Source organism: Pollicipes pollicipes, unplaced genomic scaffold, assembly GCF_011947565.3.
Source record: "Pollicipes pollicipes isolate AB1234 unplaced genomic scaffold, Ppol_2.1 Scaffold_7262;HRSCAF=8765_pilon_pilon_pilon, whole genome shotgun sequence".
Classification (NCBI taxonomy): Eukaryota; Metazoa; Arthropoda; class Thecostraca; order Pollicipedomorpha; family Pollicipedidae; genus Pollicipes; species Pollicipes pollicipes.
The window spans coordinates 21,811,494-21,830,313 of record NW_023597055.1 but is presented as its reverse complement, the minus strand read 5'-3'; the positions used below and the strand labels follow the sequence as shown (position 1 = coordinate 21,830,313).

At 48.2% G+C, this 18,820-nt stretch overlaps 2 protein-coding genes across 2 annotated transcripts in view; one reads left to right on the top strand and one right to left on the bottom strand.

Moving 5' to 3' along the window:
• The window catches only part of LOC119113575 (palmitoyltransferase ZDHHC11), a 77,116-nt gene that overhangs the window by 12,208 nt on the left and 46,088 nt on the right, over positions 1–18,820 (top strand). The window lies entirely within an intron of this gene.
• LOC119113799 (MFS-type transporter SLC18B1-like) lies at positions 9,242–11,598 on the bottom strand. Its single transcript, XM_037238033.1, has one exon. It carries the CDS (start codon positions 11,506–11,508, stop codon positions 10,099–10,101), a length of 1,410 nt encoding a protein of 469 aa, XP_037093928.1. The 5' UTR covers positions 11,509–11,598; the 3' UTR covers positions 9,242–10,098.

Genomic DNA, 18,820 nt, shown 5'->3' with positions numbered 1-18,820 from the left:
CACCCCTTTCACTTCAAGCGAAAATACAACTTTTCAGTCTGGCGAAAGCGTGATTTAGATGAGCAGTGCTGGAATTCAAGAATCTTGCCACGTCATGAATGGCATGTTGAAAGTTGCATATTGAATGTTAATAATCGTGTTCTCGTCATTATGACGGAATAACTATTTTGTTTGTCGGAGTAGCTCTCGGTAACGTGAATCTGTAGGTTCGATGGTCTAAGGTTATTGCAACAATCTGTTTTAGACGTGCCATAATATAATGTTTAGTGACGCATCATGCGGGTCCTTCAAAAGTTGTTGTTGGCATGTTGCTTCACTCGCGCAACTCAGCAGAGAGAGAGAGGGAGAGAGAGAGAGAGAGAGAGAGAATGGAGAGGAGAGAGGAAGAGAGAGGGACGAGAGAGAGAGAGAGAGGAGAGATGAGAGAGAGAGGAGAGAGAGAGAGCGAGAGAGAGAGGGAGAGAGAGAGGAGAGGGGAGAGGAGGAGAGAGAGAGAGAGAGAGAGAAGAGAGAGAGAGAGAGAGAGAGAGAGAGAGAGAGAGAGAGAGAGAGGAGAGAGAGAGAAGAGAGAGAGAGAGATGAGGAGAGACCAACCCTCTAGTATATTTTATCTCGAGCCTGATGGGTACATGCCTGTGGCTATATATCAAACATGACGAATAATGCTTGCTGTATAGTCTACATACCAGTGGCTATAGGGTCGCATATAACCACTGGTGCTCTTCACATTGGAACACGTTGCTCGAGACAACACAACTTATCTTTTTAGTAAATATGCTCTTCATTACGCCATTGTTTGATTGCGTTATTGCATCTGGCACAACACTGATCGAGAGCCAATTAGCGGCCGTTAGATCTGGAAATCGTGCACATAAACGCCAGGTTTGAACGAATTGACAATCATTTTTTCCTTGGCCCTCATCTCCACGGTGGTAAATAAATGGCAAGATTTGAATGGCGTTATTGTGACGTCATGTATGCTTGGGTAACTTTGAAATAGCCTTCCCCAATAGTCTGCATATTTTCGCGAGCGCGTAGCTCAGACACTAGACAGTTGAGGTCTTAAGAAGGGCAAGACGTTGAAAGACATCGAATGCTACACAAGGTGGTTATTTCAGTAAAAAAAGCAACATAGAAATGAGGAGTGCTTTCTTTTAACTGCACAAGGACCAAAACCAAAAGACGACAAATAGATAGGCATACAGTCAAATAGACGCACTTTTTGCAGATATTATGTTTGTGATAGCCCCGTTTTAACGATAAGCCGGCGCAGAAATGCTGGGTACCTCCACAATGTAGCCGATCTTACAGCCCAGTGCAGCAAAGTCCAGCGTGTCAACTTGGTTCCAGGGGCGGATCTAGCCCGGAGTTATTTTGTTTGTTTTTTTTTTTGGGGGGGGGGGCAACCGTTCGTCGCCATTAGGCTGGTGTGGGATCCGAGGTCCAGTGCATGGTGTCTCTCGCGAGTACCCAGAGGGACACCATTCAAAACCGAAAAAAAACACCGAAATGCTTTTGAATCTTGAAGAGAAGTTATAACAAAACAGTTAAAACAGTTAAAGTTAGGTAAGAAGACGAAACTTTTATGAAGTTCTGGGAACGTTTTTTTTGGGGGGGGGCCATAACATACCCACGGAGGTTTTTGGGGGCCAATGCCCCCCCCCCCCCGCCAGGATCCGCCTATGCTCGGTTCTAACCAAGATCACTTTGTTAGAGTCCCGCCGCATTTGGAAAAGCAAAAGCAAAAGCAGGAGACCCCTCATTTAGTTTTAGGAGTGCACACAATCAGTAGTCATTTTGTAACGTCTTTTCAGAAATTTGAAAATTGTGAAATTTGTTTCTAAGTTGTAATTGCTGTAACTTCAAGACACTGAGATTCTAATCTGGCCCCAATTACGCGTTACAGGCTAGGGCAAGTTAGTTTTCCTCACGGTTCCGTCATTTTTAGTCTGGGAAAGGCAGGGGCTCATCGCCCCCTCCCCTGCCATCTAAACATGTTATTAAAATCCGCGATTCGGGGTGAGATATTTTCTGGTTTTCACTTCTATCCAAAGTGTATCGCCGTTCTCCAAGAAATAAGTGAGATACCCGGAGACGGTAGCGCAGTCCCACCAGCGCACTGAAGCAGACCAGATATTGCTAGACCACCGATCTCCAACAGCAGCCTGCTGATACTGATTTCTCACGTAATGGTTTTATTGTCTACGTGGTGCTGATGAAGAAATAGCCCGGTTGAACTTGGAATGGCTTGGACAATGTCACATACGTTTGTGCAGTACTAATTTTGGGTGGCTTTGACGCGCAGCACCAATCAATTCACGTCACGTATGCAAATATGAAGACTTTTTTATTGGCACACACATCTTCCGCACCCACAGTTACAAGAAGCTCAGCCTCACCCAGGTTGTTGTAAACTGCATGTTTCAGGTATGTAATTGTAGCAATATGCCGTTAGCCTCAATCCAATTGAGATTTAAACCAAAGTGAATTATTCATACCATGGCATGACGCTAATTGAAGAACATGAGGCACATCCTAGTTTGGGCCAGTATCTTTCAGCGGCAGCTCTTGGCGACGAAGTTTTTCGCGAACTTCAGTTCCCACGCTGCAACCCTTCTGTATTTTGTCGACGACGAGAACCTCCGAGCGGCTGGAAGCACCGACGTTTTGGCCTGCGGTTCTAGCATCAGCACGAGTGAAGGCTGACTTTCGGATCGTTCTCCAGTACCGCCGTATGTGGCCACTGCTCCGGTCAGTGCTCCTCGTCTTTTAGTGGGAATTCAGGTCCTTCCCTCCAAAGAGGGTCCGAGGTTAGATGAGATGCAGAGACTCCTTTGGATCAGATATCTGCAGCGTTCAGGCTTCATGGCACATGGCTTCGCTGGTCCGGACTAGGGACCGGCAGCCGATGTTAAGTCGGCTGATTGCCACTGCCTTGTTGTTCGGCAAGCTGATATCGGCACTCTTCCTTAAAAGTCCCGTCTTTTATCTATTGTTCAGCCTTGGTGTGGTGCTTCCACTGGTTTGTACTATTCTGCTGCCCTCTTGCGATCTGGCGTCTTCACCATGGAACTTGCTCCCAAATGACTTTGTGCTCCACCACTCTTGTAGCGTTGCTGATACGTCATCACCAGCTGACGTGTTGTTAATGAACATCACTTGGTGCGTTCTCTATCGTAGAAAGCCCCTCACGGAGCCAATTAGGGTCCATCCGAAGGGTCCATCTAATGGCCACTGCTTGATCGCTTTTGCGCTTGCTTCAAAGATACTCAGCAAGATTGATGGTGGCTTCATGTCTGCAGGTTCAGCGGTGGTGCAGCCTGTAACGCTGCCAAAACGGGCTTTAGTAAAGTTCACTGGTGGTGTGCTGCAGTGACAGACATTTTGGGAGGTATGCAGGGCTGCGGTAGATGATGGTATGCTTCCAGATGTGGCCATATTTGCATATCTTAAGTCTGTCTTGTCTGGAAAAGTGTCCCAGTGCATTGTGGGGCAGCTGCTGTCTCGACAAAGCTACGGTATAGATTGTAAAATTGTTTGTGACAGGTTTGGTCAGAAGGAAGTGATAATTTTCAACCATGTACATCTACTGTCATTGTCTTCTCCATCTGTACTGACATTCAATCCTTGGGAGCAATTCAGGATGAGCTGCTGTCCCATGTGCAAAGCTTAGAGTTTCGACGCGAAGCGGGTGCAGTATAGTGTGATGCGTCTCCCTGGGTTACTGCAGGAACTTCCCCTTACTATTAGGCATGAGTGGGGCGCGAGATGGAGTGGGCAAGGAGGCTGGACCGGCTGGTTGCTGCAATTCCCGGACATGGAAATCTCCAGGGTAGAAAAGTCCAGCTCACTCAACACAGCTCAGGTCTCTGTAGACTTTAAAGTTCGAGGCCGCACATTTGGTCATCAAAAGAAGAAGATGCAGCAGGTGCAATCTGGAGCTGCTCTTCAATCAGGATACCCAACTTGGAGGTGTAGTGTCTGCTCGGAAACCGATGGTACAGCCAAGTACAGTGATTTTTTTAAAAAAACCTAGACGTAAACGCTGGACAGCAGCGAATGCTACCAGAGGTAGGCTTTTGCTTTGTGCGTCTCAAGGGTGGCCACAGAGCCAGGTAATCGTCGCCAGAAGTGGGAACATCGTAAAGGTAGGCATCGCATTCCGTGCCGCTATAAGTACCTGATTGACTCAAAAGGCGAGAGTGGCCCTCATAATGTAAGTCACTCACATGATGTAAGTCACTGTTACTTCTGATAGTGGATCCTCTGCTGGAGCAGCTACCGCTGCGTCATTGTTGTGTGTGCCACACAGGCAGTGCGGTATCTTGCCCTCAGCTCGTGTCCTGGTGAAGGATAGGAAAGGGACAGTTGAAGCGACCCTAGTGTTTGATGCTGGCAGTGATCGTAGCCACATCAGTCGGTCTCTCGTGTGCAGGGTGAGCCCAGAGCGAGTCGGATTTGAGAGGAGCACATACTGTGCATTTGGAGGTGGCAAGTGCACCACGTGGGAGCGTAATATGCATCCGACAGAGGTAACAGATGCCGATGTTTCTGGGCGCATGTCAGTTTGTTTGAAGGTCATAGAATTACCTGTAACTTGTGCCCCTCTGTAGCGTCCTTAGGTACCTGAGGAAGCTGTCCGCTCCGTTGCTGGCGTGGACCTAGCGGATGGGAGGTCCAGCTCTGAGCACCGCTTGTCTCTGGATCTCCTTGTTGGGATGGACCAGCAGTGGCAGCTTCTGAAGGATGGGATGATTCGCACTGCATCTGGCTTGGTAGCTCAGGAGACCGCTTTCGGATGGATTGTCTCGGGAGCAGTAGCTGGTAAGAGGGACGGATCTGAACGGGAGCGACGGATCTGAACGGGATGTAAACCTTCCGCAGGAAGAGACAGCGCTGATGTCCGCGAGCGAGACCCGACTTTGCTGTTTGACGTAGAGCGTTGGGGGTTCTCTCCGCAAAGCTGTCATATCGTGGTTTAGTCCCGTCCGTGACTTAAAACGAATGCGTCGCGACATTGTAACTGTCAATGTGAGTTGCTTTCCATTATTGTTTTATTGCTGAATTAGTTGATGATTATTGGAACCAAAACTGGTTATGGTTTTGGTGCGATTTTTGTATTTTTGTACATGCAATATATCGCTCTCTTGCGTCACTAAGTCGGCGGACTAGTTGTCATACTGGCGGTAAAGGTGTTCGTTGGTTATTATGATCGGTGTCGAATTGACAATAATAACATTGCCGGGAAGAAAGTATGTTGATTTCCCGAACAGGTTCAAATAAGGTCAAACAAGGCCAAATGTCAGATTGGTGTCTCAAGTGTCCCCAGGCCTCCACATGCAACCGCCGTGAAAATATGTTCCTGTCCTAAGCAAAATATTAATGAGGTCAGTAACCTTGATTAACATTGATAAGGTCAAGGTGACCTCGTATCTACGACATAGCTCCTATTTGGCACTTGGTATAAGCGTCAGGGATTTACGCTAGGCGATATGTTCCTAAAAAATGCTGGCCTCGGTCATTATAGGTCAGTGACCTACTCTGACCTTTAAAAAGCCCATGGAACATGTTTGTTGCGATCCCGGTCATTAATAAATTCGAAAATAGCACTGCAAACTACACCATAAAACCCAGCTCTCGAGTAAAAGGTAGGATAGTTTTGACTTGTTTTGATCTTCATACCTGACCCTAGGTCAATGGAGTTGGTTGTGATTCTAGATTCAGTTGGATTATTGCCTAAGAAATTATTTCAGATATGTACGACTCCGCCTAACATTCCGTTGCTACATCACGCTGGACGCTTTCCTAGAAATGCCCCTCACTGACAGCCATGGCCTGATTTGACCTGCCACAGTTCAGCGACTTTATGAGTAACAGGCAGTTTGTTTGCATCAAAAGATCCGCAATGAAATACTGCACAACTGTGCTAAGGTCGGCGAGGATATGTCGCGCCACTTGGAAATCATTCTGGAAAACCCTTCGAAGGACAAGTTGAACCCCGCCCGAGCGAGCGTTAATGTTTTGTATAATATGTGTTCACCCCGGTTCGGACAGTCCAGATGAGGTCTCAGCCGGACGCAACTATGCTCGATCCAGTGTCTGAGTCCGAATCATTCAAGCCTATTTCCCTGAAAGGAAACAAGATGTGAATCACCACTCGAAAAGCAGCTTTCGTGCATGTGGCGATTTTGTGTCTAATCATTCTTAGTGGGGGAAGCACCAGGGGAAGTGGGGGAGGGGGCACCGGGTTGGTTAGCGTGGTAACTGGAGTGACATAACCCTCTTAGACTGCAGTTTCTGGTGTCAGACCTAACCACACACGGGCAGAGGGCATCTGTCCCATCTGTCGGACCCATTCTGAAATAAAGTCTTCGCATACCAATACGTAACGGACATGGCGGGTCGGGCTAGGCCCCGCCAGAGATACTTATGTTCTATCAGGCGGGAGGCGGGGAGCTGATCTCCCAATTTTTCCCAGGGAACCGTCTGCGGTCACCGGAGCTGGACATGTCCAAGGCTCTCATTGGCACCCGGCCCGTGGATAATTCGGCACGAAATATGAATGACATTACCACGCACTCGGGGGTGTTCAAATTGACCCCCCGAAGGTTTTTCCCGGAATGGTTTCCGAACGGCACTGCGTAGCCGCGCTAAATTTTGCACAGCTGTAGACAGTTGAATAGCAGATTGTCTGGCATCGCAAATTTAGATGTATCTTGTAAGGTCCCTGACCGATGGCAGGTCAAAATCAGGCCATGCTTTCAGCGAAGACAATTTCTAGGGAATCTTTCAATCTGATCCAACAACGGAGTGTTAGACGAAGCCATACATCTCTGAGATACTTTCTTGGCCAATACAACAATTGAATGAGAAAACTACATTGACCTAAGGTCAATATGAAGGCCAGACCAAGGTAAAAAAGCAGACTGTTGTATTACTCTAGCGCTTGCTAAATGGGATTGTTCCTGGTGATCATTTCAAATTTATTGATGACAGGAACCGCATTATACACTGTCCATATACTTCTTAAAGGCCAGAATAGGTCACTGACCTAAAATTACCCAGGCCAACATTTTGTTTTTAGGAACATACTGCCTAACGTAATCTTTGTCTCTTATCCAAATGCAAAACGCAAAGCGGTCTTGTATAATTTTGGTCACCATGACCTACAAAAGGTCAAACAAGGTCACTGACTTTAGATGAGCATGTGTCCTTTTGCTTAGAACAGTTATCCAGGTTCTAGAGGCCCTTTGGAGACCACCCTGGTACTTGACCTTGTTTGACCTAGTTTAACTTGAAGGTCATGACATAGGAGCATCAAACTTTGGCCTATGTGAGTTCACGTATGTGAGTTCACGTACAGATCAATACACCCTGTGAATGTGGGGTTTCTAGCTTCCTTGATTCCTGAGATCTCAGAAAGGGTTTAAATTGACCCCCCCCCCCCCTCCCCCCACACTCGAGCGAAGGGTACCGGCCAACGGGGCGCATGTTAAACTAATAGGTCACCGTCTGTGTCTAGTGTCACCATTCTGGTGACACATCTATCTTTACCGACTGTCAATTTAGGCACCTCATCCCTTCCCCCCTGCCCCACGTTCTGTTTGTTCCGTGCGCGTTCAGAGGTCACCCTGTCATGATATTTACAGGGCCGCAACGGCACGAGCGCTCACTCCGCCCCGTGGCTGCCGCCCACCGCCAGTGGTCAGTGCCAAACCAAAGAGGCATATCCAGGAGTTTTGATCGAGGGGTGCATGTTTCCAAATGACAGCGAAAGTGTCAATGGGCGAGCGCTATCTAAAGCACAATTGTGTTGTGTTTTTAAAGGAGCGTATATGGACGGCCCGAAGTGCGTACATGTCGCTTGCTAGTGCTGAACACGACATGCTTTGGATGATGCGCTGCAACAAAATCCTCTTTTCACCTTCATACATTCTTATCTAAAGCCCTCTACCCGCTGGCGTCCACTAGTCATTTAACTCGCCTTTGTTTAAGCTCAGGCATGTGCACTAATCGCATTCCAATCGCTCCATTTTAACCTGAAGTATGCCTGGCTTCCGAAATGTTATCCGATACTACCTTTGAAAAGTTGCCTTCAGCGTCTGACCACACGCCAATCGCATCAGCCAGTTCTGGGATCTCAAGACGGTACCCTACTTTTCGATTGGTTTAGGCGACCATTGGACGACGTCGCGCATTGGTGGTCGCACATTGGACGTCGCGCGTCGTTTCTCATTTACGGAGGCTCCTACGGAGGCTCCTACTCTCTGCATGCGGAGACTCTTACTCTCTGCGGGCTCGACGACGCAAAATCGCTGTCGGTTGTGTGTGTGAACATTGTGGTGTGAGTATTGGTGCGTAAAAGTGACTAGAAAATAGAATTCCTGTTTGGCAAGACCTCTGCTGCTTGCGAGAAAGACTGACACGGACAAAGCCTCCAGTAGTATTAACTATCACGCCAAAAGTCAGAAATTTGCTGCATGCGCTATAAAATGTGGCGAGTGACCTATACACGTCGGATTCTTTCCCACACTGTTCTTTAAGCATTTGACAGAATGCCTAGCTAGGTAACCGGTTTTGCCAGTTTGAAACAAATGCAAATGGTAACACAGCTGTGATGAACTGTTGAGCTGTTCCACACTTTCTTTTGAGGCCATTAACTGACCTTCACACCGCTTAACTGGCTCCATTCACATATCTGAGGCTATTTAATAGTTATCCATGCTTAAATTCCTCAGACCTTATCCTACATCACTAACTAGTATAGGTGCATCTTTATCGTTTTCTTAAAGGCGTCACACAACAATTTTGATCAGAAAAACGGTTGCTGTTCGCATTGGCCATGCAGTTATAAGTATTTTTCTATCCATACTTCAAGTGGTGGCAGACGCATTTGCTTCTTCTGAGCAGATTATTTCGATCAAAATTTCTGAACTTAAGTCGGCAGCACGAACGAAGTTATTCTGCCCTCGTCCCCCCCCCCCCCCCCCATACACACACTAATGAAAAGACGTCCCTAAGTCCATGTCCGTCATCGATAATTAACCCTGGCATATACCATTATGATATATGACTGTAAATAGATAACACATTGTACTGAGGAGAACTAAATGCTTCAAAACGCAATGAATCACTTGTGTGGAACACCACCGAACTTCGATGAATATTCTTGCTTTTCGCCGTGTATTGCACGTACATGCTGGATGGCCTACGTTTTCACACTAGAATGTTCACTACGCACGTATATTACACCACCATGCTGTACAATGTCGTCACAAGCTTTGAGCGGCGTTAGCACTGAGCAACTGGGAAGATATTGGCACTGAGGACGCAGATAAGGCTCACTACAATAATGGAGACAGTCAGGCCTGAGAACCGGTACAAATACGCGTTATCATTGCATCTAAATGCCCAGTTTTCCTGGGAACCCACCAATGCCCACCATTCATGAAAAGTGCTTTCGCTGCTTTAGTTATCTATGTTCCTTTAGTAAAATAGAAGATTCATTGACATTGCCAACGGATTGTCTATTTGCCAGCAGGATGTAAACAAAAGGCTTGCCCTTCCTTCACCTCAAGTTGCCAATAGCATCGACACACTGGTTCCCGACATAAATACTTTTCAGCACATACCAGAAAGAAAGCAACATTCAAACGTGAATGGCTTTAAATGGCAAAGTACTGTAGTCATTTTTTATCAATGGCACATTTCCACGTATAGTGGCACGCGTGGAAACGAAAACTGCTCCTCCTGGTGCAGTCACTCGCTACGTTTTCCTTCATAAACAAGTTCAATCACTTTAAGAATGGCAACATGAAGTTTCGCCAACTCTATCAACATTATCATAAAGGTCTTGGCTTAACCTTTCTTGTTCCATCGCAGTTTCCATTTATACATTCGTTGGCGTGATACAACCGATGAGAAACCGGACAATTATATGAGTGTGAGTTGGCCTCACGTTTCTACATCCCTACCGCACGTTCCTACAGGCTTACATAAGTTCTTAAATACAGGAACTGCGAATTAAGGTGTGTTAACCGAATGCAAAGAGCGTCAAAGTTTCCCGGAGGCCTCTTGGTTGTAACTGGTTTCGCAACTCTACTTTTTGTCACGACATTGAGCTTGGCTGGCAGATATGGCCTTGACCCCGACCAGCAGCCCGACAGAGGCCATGAGGAAAGCCAGCATAGTGGTCATCCAGGGGAAGCCGTAGATGTCTACAAGAATACCCCCTAAAAGAGGTCCGACAGCCACGCCAATCGAAAATGCCATTTGATATGCGCTGGAGACAAGTGACTGTGTAGACAAGTCGTCTTCGAGACCACCCTCGATACTCGACTCAAGCATGGTCTTAAAACAGGGAGTCAAGGCACCGCCAGAAAACGCTTGTGCAATGGCCATACCCAGACCGGTTAGCCACCAAACTGGCTTCAGACCTAGCAGGGGAGATGGCGACAGCAGGAAAATGCCAAAGCTGGAGACAATGAGACATGGCGACATAATTTTATAGCGATTTTGTTGACGGTCAGCTAGCCATCCCCAAAAAAGGTTCATGATAGCGTAACCGGAAGTGTTAACCAGATAGTAGAAGCCAACTTGCGATGGTGGCACGCCAAGAGCGTCATTGGCGTAAGGAGCGAAGGCTGAGGCTACCGTGCTTACATATGATGCGTACGTGAACACGGTCACCATACAGACCCAGTTGCCGGTCGACTTGGCGAAAAGCCATAGAGTCTTTGAGAATTTCATACTAGATCTGTTGGTTGTTCCCTGGATGGTCGGCATCAGGCGCAGGTTGAGAGCCGCCATCAGCAGCATGATGACGCCAAGCGTGAAGAAGGGTGTGCCGAAGCCACCGAGGGCGAACAAGCCACCCCAGATCGCCGGCGTCAACGCTAGACCGATTGTCAGAGCTGAGTTCAGCAGCGCCACGACCCTGTTCACTCTGCTGGGGAACTGGTTGCCCACGATGGTGTAGCCGCAGATGGTAATGGCTTCCGAGCCAATGGCTTCCACCAGCCTCACCAAGTAGCAAGCTGTCACGAACGTAGACGTGTCTGCGATGTAATTGAGCGTGCCGAAGATGATGGTAGTAAGGCCGGCAGTGGCCAGGCCTAAATTATACAACCGGCTAAGGCCGACCAGGAGCACCAAACGCCCAATAAACGGATTTGTGGCCATCCTCGCTACCGAGAAACAACTGAATAGACCACTGATGACAGTTTGTGAGACGCCTCTCGAAGCGGCCTCAACGGGAAAGAACGGGATCATGACGGCTATCAGAGAGCCGTTCAACATCCTCACCACCGCCAGGCTGGCCAACAGTTTCTTCTGAACCGACGTCATGCCAGATTTTTGTGTCGCATGCTGCTCTCCCTCGAGTCGATACCCGTCGTCCGAAGTTCCGGATGCGTTGCTTGGACACTGGGCTGACTGGTGCCCGGAATCGGTGTCCAGTTCGGACCCCGTCTCGTCCCCTTCCTCTGACAACAGCCTTTCGGACTCCATGTTGGTCAACTTGCCGTCAAATAAGCCGTCTGGCCTAGCGTCGCCCTTGCCCTCGCCTGCAAGTTTGGTATCACTGCACGTAACCGATCCGCCGCCGAACCGCCCCGCCTGCCGACTGGCGGCCGCTCTGTGGCGGTCCCTGGGGTGACGCACGCGTTGAGCATGACCTCGCCAGCTCGCTAGATCAGCGCACGAGGCCAGTGGATCGCGCCGAGCTCGGCCGAGTCTGCAGCTAATCGCACCGGATGCAGGAGCTCGCGCGTCCGGAGATCCAAACACGTCGGCGCAGTTGCAGCACAAAAGGTCAGAAACGAAAAGTCAAAGGACAAAAATTACAATGGCACGAAGTTGAACGGAAAAACGAATATATAAATTCTGAAAAGTCAGAAGGACAGCATTTTGTACGTCAAAAGCCAAATGGATAAGAGGCAGATGCAAACAGTCAAATAACAAAAATTCAAGAGGGATTACGTAAAATGGACAACAGCAGAACAAGCTATAAAAATCACTTCCCTAGATTATACAGGGTTTCAAAAAACACCGAGGGCCTCTGGTCACGCGTTTGCGGGTAGGGTTAAGGGGAGGGGGGGGGGAGATGAAGCCTATCTCGTTCAGCCCGTTGGAATAAGCCATTTATCGGCACTGTGACCGCGCTAAAGGAGCATGGGCTGGGTCCCAACCTTGGGTCGAAAAACGGCCCTCTTGCGCGATGAAAGAGCGGGGGCGTAGTGTCTAAAAATAATTTGGGGTGCTTCACTGTGAACAACAGCTCAACCTATCCCTAAAAATTCGTCAACAAGCAGGTTTCTTCCCGGATTTCGCCCTTTTCTCCGGAGCTGGGGGACTGAATTCCAAGTGGGGGGGGGGGGGGGCTGAAGTCCCCCTTCCCTAACTCAGAAGGAAACCACGCCCCTGGGTAAGTGTCTTAATTCACGATGATTTTTCGTCATGTGATGTCTTTTAACTTATCTTAAGCCCCTTCAACCACAGGAAACCTTGGTCATAAAAGAACATTTTTCCGACGAGCAGTGCCATGGATTTTGAGCTGTGAAATGCCTTTCAGGTGGTCTTGGGACCTAGAGACAAATAACGCATCTTTAGCGGGGCCATCTAATGGGTCTTTTGAGCTCTGACGGGAAGAAGACAAGGGTACCCGCACAACTGCTTTCTACCATTCTCTATTCCAACTCCTCAGAAATGTACCGCACATTTCTTAGTTGGAGGAAGTGTATGTCACGTTTCTCGGTCACTCTAGGGTTCTGGGAAGACATACGTAACCCCATTTGCTGGCTTACTTAGGCCAATGAAAGACTCAAAAAGCTATTTTAGACAAATGGTAGCTACGTAATTTTGTAATTGTTATCTTATTACTCGTCAGGCAGCCTTTTCCGTGATTGAACATTTCAAATTATAAAAGCGGCAGTTACTGATGAAGCTGTTCAGCTGATGATTAGCTACTATGTAGCCAAACTGTTTATCAAGCTGTCCGGTAAAGCCATAAAGTTTTACATAAAGTTAAGGTAAGGTGTGGGCAGATATTGAGATGGAATTCGCTACGTGGTTTTCCATGGACTATGTAACTAGACATATTTAGTGAAGAAGCCCCAGCGAAAATCACGACTTGATGCAGTAAGGGTCAGAAACACGCCTTTGGATCTTCTAGCTGAATTATGGGGTGGGTAACTGCCCACTTATTCTCTCCATGCTGCGCGGTCTCCAACTACACCAACAACAAAAGGGCCCCTTACAGATGTGCAATGGGCTATAAAGGGCTGAGATATAAAGGAGCCACAGCCTGAACGTAAATAAGACGAGCAGGCCTCGCAACTGTGTGAGGTCATGATGTGTCCTGGATTTGAACTGAGAGTGCTGCGCGCAATGGACGAGGGCTTTTTTAGCTTATTCGCTTCAAGGCTCTCAGGCGCCTCATTCGCATTGCCCTGAATTTCTTAGACTCGTCTTTTCCCGTTGTTGCGTACAAGTTGGGGAGGTTACAAGGGCAAGTAGGGGACAAGTGGGAAGGCTGTTGTTCACGACGTCTTCATGTCTTTCGCTTTCACATGATACGCAAAACTGATCACAATCTGTGCACCTTTTTGCTCTTCCGAAGTAAATACACTATACCATCTTTTCTGGAAATGCAAGATGGTGTAAATCCTCATTTCCAAAATATTACCTTCATTTGCCTCGCATTACGGACGTTTATGTACACCAGAATAAACAAATTACGTTGTTGTAGGTGATTGTCAGTTCCTAATCTGGGTTGTGAACATTTACAAGTAACCATATACTCCGTGGCAAAAATATCCATACACAGAGCCAGCCAGCACACCTGTTAGCTATCACTACAACTATTTCTGAACAACTTGGGATTGAAAGTAGACAAGGAATTTCACATGATTAGATTAGCGAGCAAAATAGATGAACACAAGGTAAATGGAAACGGCTAAAATTACTGCAAGAATATAGCATGAACGTGGTAGCATAATAATCACGTCGGACTGTTGGTAATATGCTAGTCGATACAGGAATACACATCGAAAGCATCATGACCACTGCATCATGTTTCCAATATGACCGTAGTCCCATTGCCACTGTTTCATGCCTCCCCATTAACGCCGTCTCGTGGTCGCCGCCATGGCTTTCGTCTCATGCTTCCGCCATGACAGCCGTCTCGTGGCCGCCGCCATGGCTTTCGTCTCATGTCTCCGCCATGACCGCAGTCTCGTGGCTGCCGCCATGGCTTCCGTCTCATGTCTCCGCCATGACCGCCGTCTCGTGGCCGTCGCCATGGCTTTCGTCACATGTCTCCGCCATGACCGCCGTCTCGTGGCCGCCGCCATGGCTTTCGTCTCATGTCTCCGCCATGACCGCCGTCTCGTGGCTGCCGCCATGGCTTCCGTCTCATGTCTCCGCCATGGCCGCCGTCTCGTGGTCGCCGCCATGGCTTTCGTCTCATGTCTCCGCCATGACAGCCGTCTCGTGGCCGCCGCCATGGCTTTCGTCTCATGTCTCCGCCATGACCGCCGTCTCGTGGCCGTCGCCATGGCTTCCGTCTCATGTCTCCGCCATGACCACCGTCTCGTGGTCGCCGCCATGGCTTCCTTCTCATGTCTCCGCCATGACAGCCGTCTCGTGGCTGCCGACATGGCTTCCGTCTCATGTCTCCGCCATGACCACCGTCTCGTGGCCGTCGCCATGGCTTCCGTCTCATGTCTCCGCCATGACCACCGTCTCGTGGTCGCCGCCATGGCTTTCGTCTCATGTCTCCGCCATGACCGCCGGCTCGTGGCCGTCGCCATGGCTTTCGTCTCATGTCTCCGCCATGACCGCCGTCTCGTGGCCGTCGCCATGGCTTTCGTCTCATGTCTCCGCCATGACCGCCGGCTCGTGGCCGTCGCCATGGCTTTCGTCTCATGTCTCTGCCATGACAGCCGTCTCGTGGCTGCCGACATGGCTTCCGTCTCATGTCTCCGCCATGACCGCAGTCTCGTGGCCGTCGCCATGGCTTCCGTCTCATGTCTCCGCCATGACCGCAGTCTCGTGGCCGTCGCCATGGCTTCCGTCTCATGTCTCCGCCATGACCGCCGTCTCGTGGCCGTCGCCGTGGCTTCCGTCTCTTCTGTTTGTATGACATAACTGTGTGGTTTCGTACATCTGTGTTATTCTGTCCAGCACTAATTTATCGCTAAGTTTGTCTTGGCTCCGAGCGTGCTTATGAGCATGCGTGATACGATGTTAATGTTTTTGCATGTATTTGTTGCATGCAAGGGTCTTGTTCCATGAGAGGCATATGTGGCTCTTTGTTCAGAAAAATATGTCTACAATAATTTAAAAATGTTCCTGCAGGCATCAAAAGGACTATAGTGATTTACGAAGGATACTCAGCCTGAACGTAAATGGGACGCGCAGGCCTCACGATTGTGCACAGTCCATGGAGTGTCCTAGAGTTAAACTGAAAGTGTCCGCGCAATGCACAAGGATTTTTCAACTTATGTGCTTGAAGGTTCCCAGGCACCTCTTTCATTTTGAATCGCATTTCTTAGACTCACATTTTCCCTTTTACTCATGCAAGTTGTGGAAGCTACAAGGCGAAGTGGGAGACAAGTGGAAAGACTATTGTTCACGTAGTTCTTTTCCTTTTTGCCTTTCACCTCTGTGACATTTTGCATTTTACCGTTATCTTTCACTTTTTAAGCTGGCTTTTCATCTTTTCACTTCTAAGCATTGGACGTTTTGCTATTTGACTTGGTGATCCTTTGGCTTTTTGCCGTCTGATTTCTAGCCAATCGACTTTTGGTCAATCGACTTTTGGTCAATTTTGGCCACCATGCGATCGTGGAACTCCGGGTCAGCGGTAGAATTTGCGGCGACAGCTTTACTTGCCGCAGCGCTTGGCACGAGCACTGTTCTCATGAGGGTAGAACCCTCCAACGTCAACGACTGCTACTGGTCCCAGTGTACGCCAGCCAAGACCTAATAACGGGCGGAAAAGGCGAACCGAACCATTCCCACCTCTAGTAGGTGGTTTGATTTAAGTCATATCGTTCCGTCCTAGGTGTTTTAAAATCGCTCTTCTAATGCTGTAAACAAAATCAATAAACAAAGAAAACCGCGCGTCCCCTAGCCAAATACCATGCTTACTCATTCGCCAGTCTCTTGTCATGCTGCGCAACTAGTCCGCCATATTTTCCCGGAAGCGACCGCAAATCGTTCATCTTCCCCCATACACCCGATGTCCATCTGGAAACCATCACAAACGCCGTTAGGCACCCGTCTGGACCCAAACGGTCGGCTGCGCGCGCAGTTTGGGACAGGCCATCAGCCAGCTCTCGCAGGGATCCGCCACTCACAAGGCTGGACACAGCCAGCTCTCGCAGGGATCCGCCACTCACAAGGCGGGACACAGCCAGCTCTCGCAGGGATCCGCCACTCACAAGGCGGGACACAGCCAGCTCTCGCAGGGATCGGCCACTCACAAGGCTGGGCACAGCCAGCTCTCGCAGGGATCCGCCACTCACAAGGCGGGACACAGGCGAATTTGACGTCAAAATTGTACTTAGTCGGTATGTCGACGTACTGGTTTGGATTAAGCCACTTGGGGCCTGGGGTCATCTTCCCAAATTTTTCCAGAATGAGATTTTGTCCTCTCTAAATGTTCACGGCGAATGCACGTTGTTTACGTGTCAACATATATTATGACATTTTTAGGCCACGCTTTCCAACAGATTCCAGTTTGACCCCTCCATCCTGTTTTATCCACAGATTTAGAGACATGGTCACGCTCTTGTGTACCGACGTTTGATTGCAATGACTTCGGATGTCCCGTCCCCTTTCCCAACTCGCATACTGATAAGCCAGTACTGAGAGCAGCGCATAATACCCCCTTCTCTCTCTGCAACCCGCAAACGGATAACAACGGCCAATCGCAAGAATCACAATTACAGCCATATCTGGTGCCGGCGGCGCTACATTGCTCACTCACTTCCTCGCACTTCTAAACATTGGGCCTGTTGGGCCGGATTGTTGGCTGGCGCCGACAGGCCGAATGCGTTCTGACTGCGGATGAAGTCTCTCCGGAGTCACTGCGCTTGGACGCGGAATTTTTGGTAACAACAGAACAATTTAGGCACCAAATGGGCTTTGCTGGCTCCGACTCCGATAACATAAAACAAAAATGTTCAATTAAAAAATATGACGATTTCCTTTAGCTAAGGTAGGAAGTAAAGGGAAGAATTTCGTACATGAGCTACTCAAAAATATTTTGAGATCTCTAAGAACTTGTACAAACCAATGAGTAGTACTTGTTTCATCCACTTTGCTGCCTGGAAGCCCAATGAAGTGGTCAGTTTACGTTTGTTTGTGTGGTGGTGCTACTGTTGCCGTTGTTAATTAAAGCGGCAAATTTCAGACCGGCTGAGGCCCCTCCAATCTCTTTTTGAAGGAAATTGCCGCCACCACGGCTGTTTTCACACTTGCCCCGTAAAAATATGGCATGATACCTTGGCTCCTCGAAAAGAAATCCCTCCACGACATGCCCTAGTTCCTTCTGTACCCCTATTGCGAAGCTGAAGGGATTGATCACAGTGAAAAATCTGACTTAATGGATAAAGAATGTGCAACTTATTTTATTTGCTAAAATAAATAGGGCAAACAAGGGAGCCGTTTTCTGTGGTGCCCACCATTCCTGTCAGAATGAGGGGAAGGCCATGCTTTGCGTCAGCAGCTGGGTGCGTCGTAAGCCATAATTCCATAGCGACATGAAGACATGTGATGGGTGTCAGTGAGAGGATCCATTCAGAGGTGTCATGGAGGCTTCCCCCCCCCCCCCCGGCCCAGCTTCCTCGAAGGTTTTTCCAGAATTGCTTTCGAAGAGCGTGGCGTAGCTGCGCCCAACATTATTTTGTTAAGATAATTGAACAGCCGATACTTGGGTGTGCAAATTAGATATACCTTATAGTGTCATTGACCTATAGCAGGTCAAAATTAGGCCTTGGATACCAGCGAAGGAATTTACGGAAGAAAAGGATTCATCTATTCGGCTGCGACAACGGAGTGTTCAAACACAAAGTTGAAACTCACGTAACTTTGAGAACGGTTCTTGGACGATTCGATCACTTTAATTAGTGACGTGTCTGATAACATTGCCGTTGGGTCAGATAGCTTGAAGAACCATTTTTATGACTGGGGAAACTTGCCTTAAGTGGCAGTTTTCACACCTATTGGAATTTCTTGATCACAGGCACATAAATAGGCATCTGATTTTGATTTGATGGTGGGCAGAGTGGGCCACTGACCTAAAATGGCTGTGATAAACCTTGGCTTTTAGAAACATACTGCCTAACGTAGCTCATAACGCCGATGTCAAGTTTAAATGTCAAGTTAATTTTCAGGATTTTAGTCATTTTGATCTCTTGAATGCTCCTGCCCTGACATGGTGAAGTGCTGTCTATGCTTATACAGGAATGCTGTCTGTGTTAAAACGGATTTAGTGGGAAGACAGCACTTCTGACACCGATCTGGAGTTTGGACTTTTTACCTTATTTGACCCAAAGGTTATGACCCAAAGTCTTCAAAACTTGACATACACGAGTTCACATAGAACCATAGGTACCCTCTGAACTTTTTATGTCTCACTCTCTGGTTTTTGAAGTCTCTGGTCATCCATTTAACCCCCACCTCCACTCAAACGTGTTGCATTTAATCGGTCACCCGTTCGCCTGTTAAAAACGCCGTGGAGAGCATTTTTTCAGTAAAGAGAAAACGAAGACGTGAAACAAATGCACAGGGTATGGGAAAGAACTAACTGCAG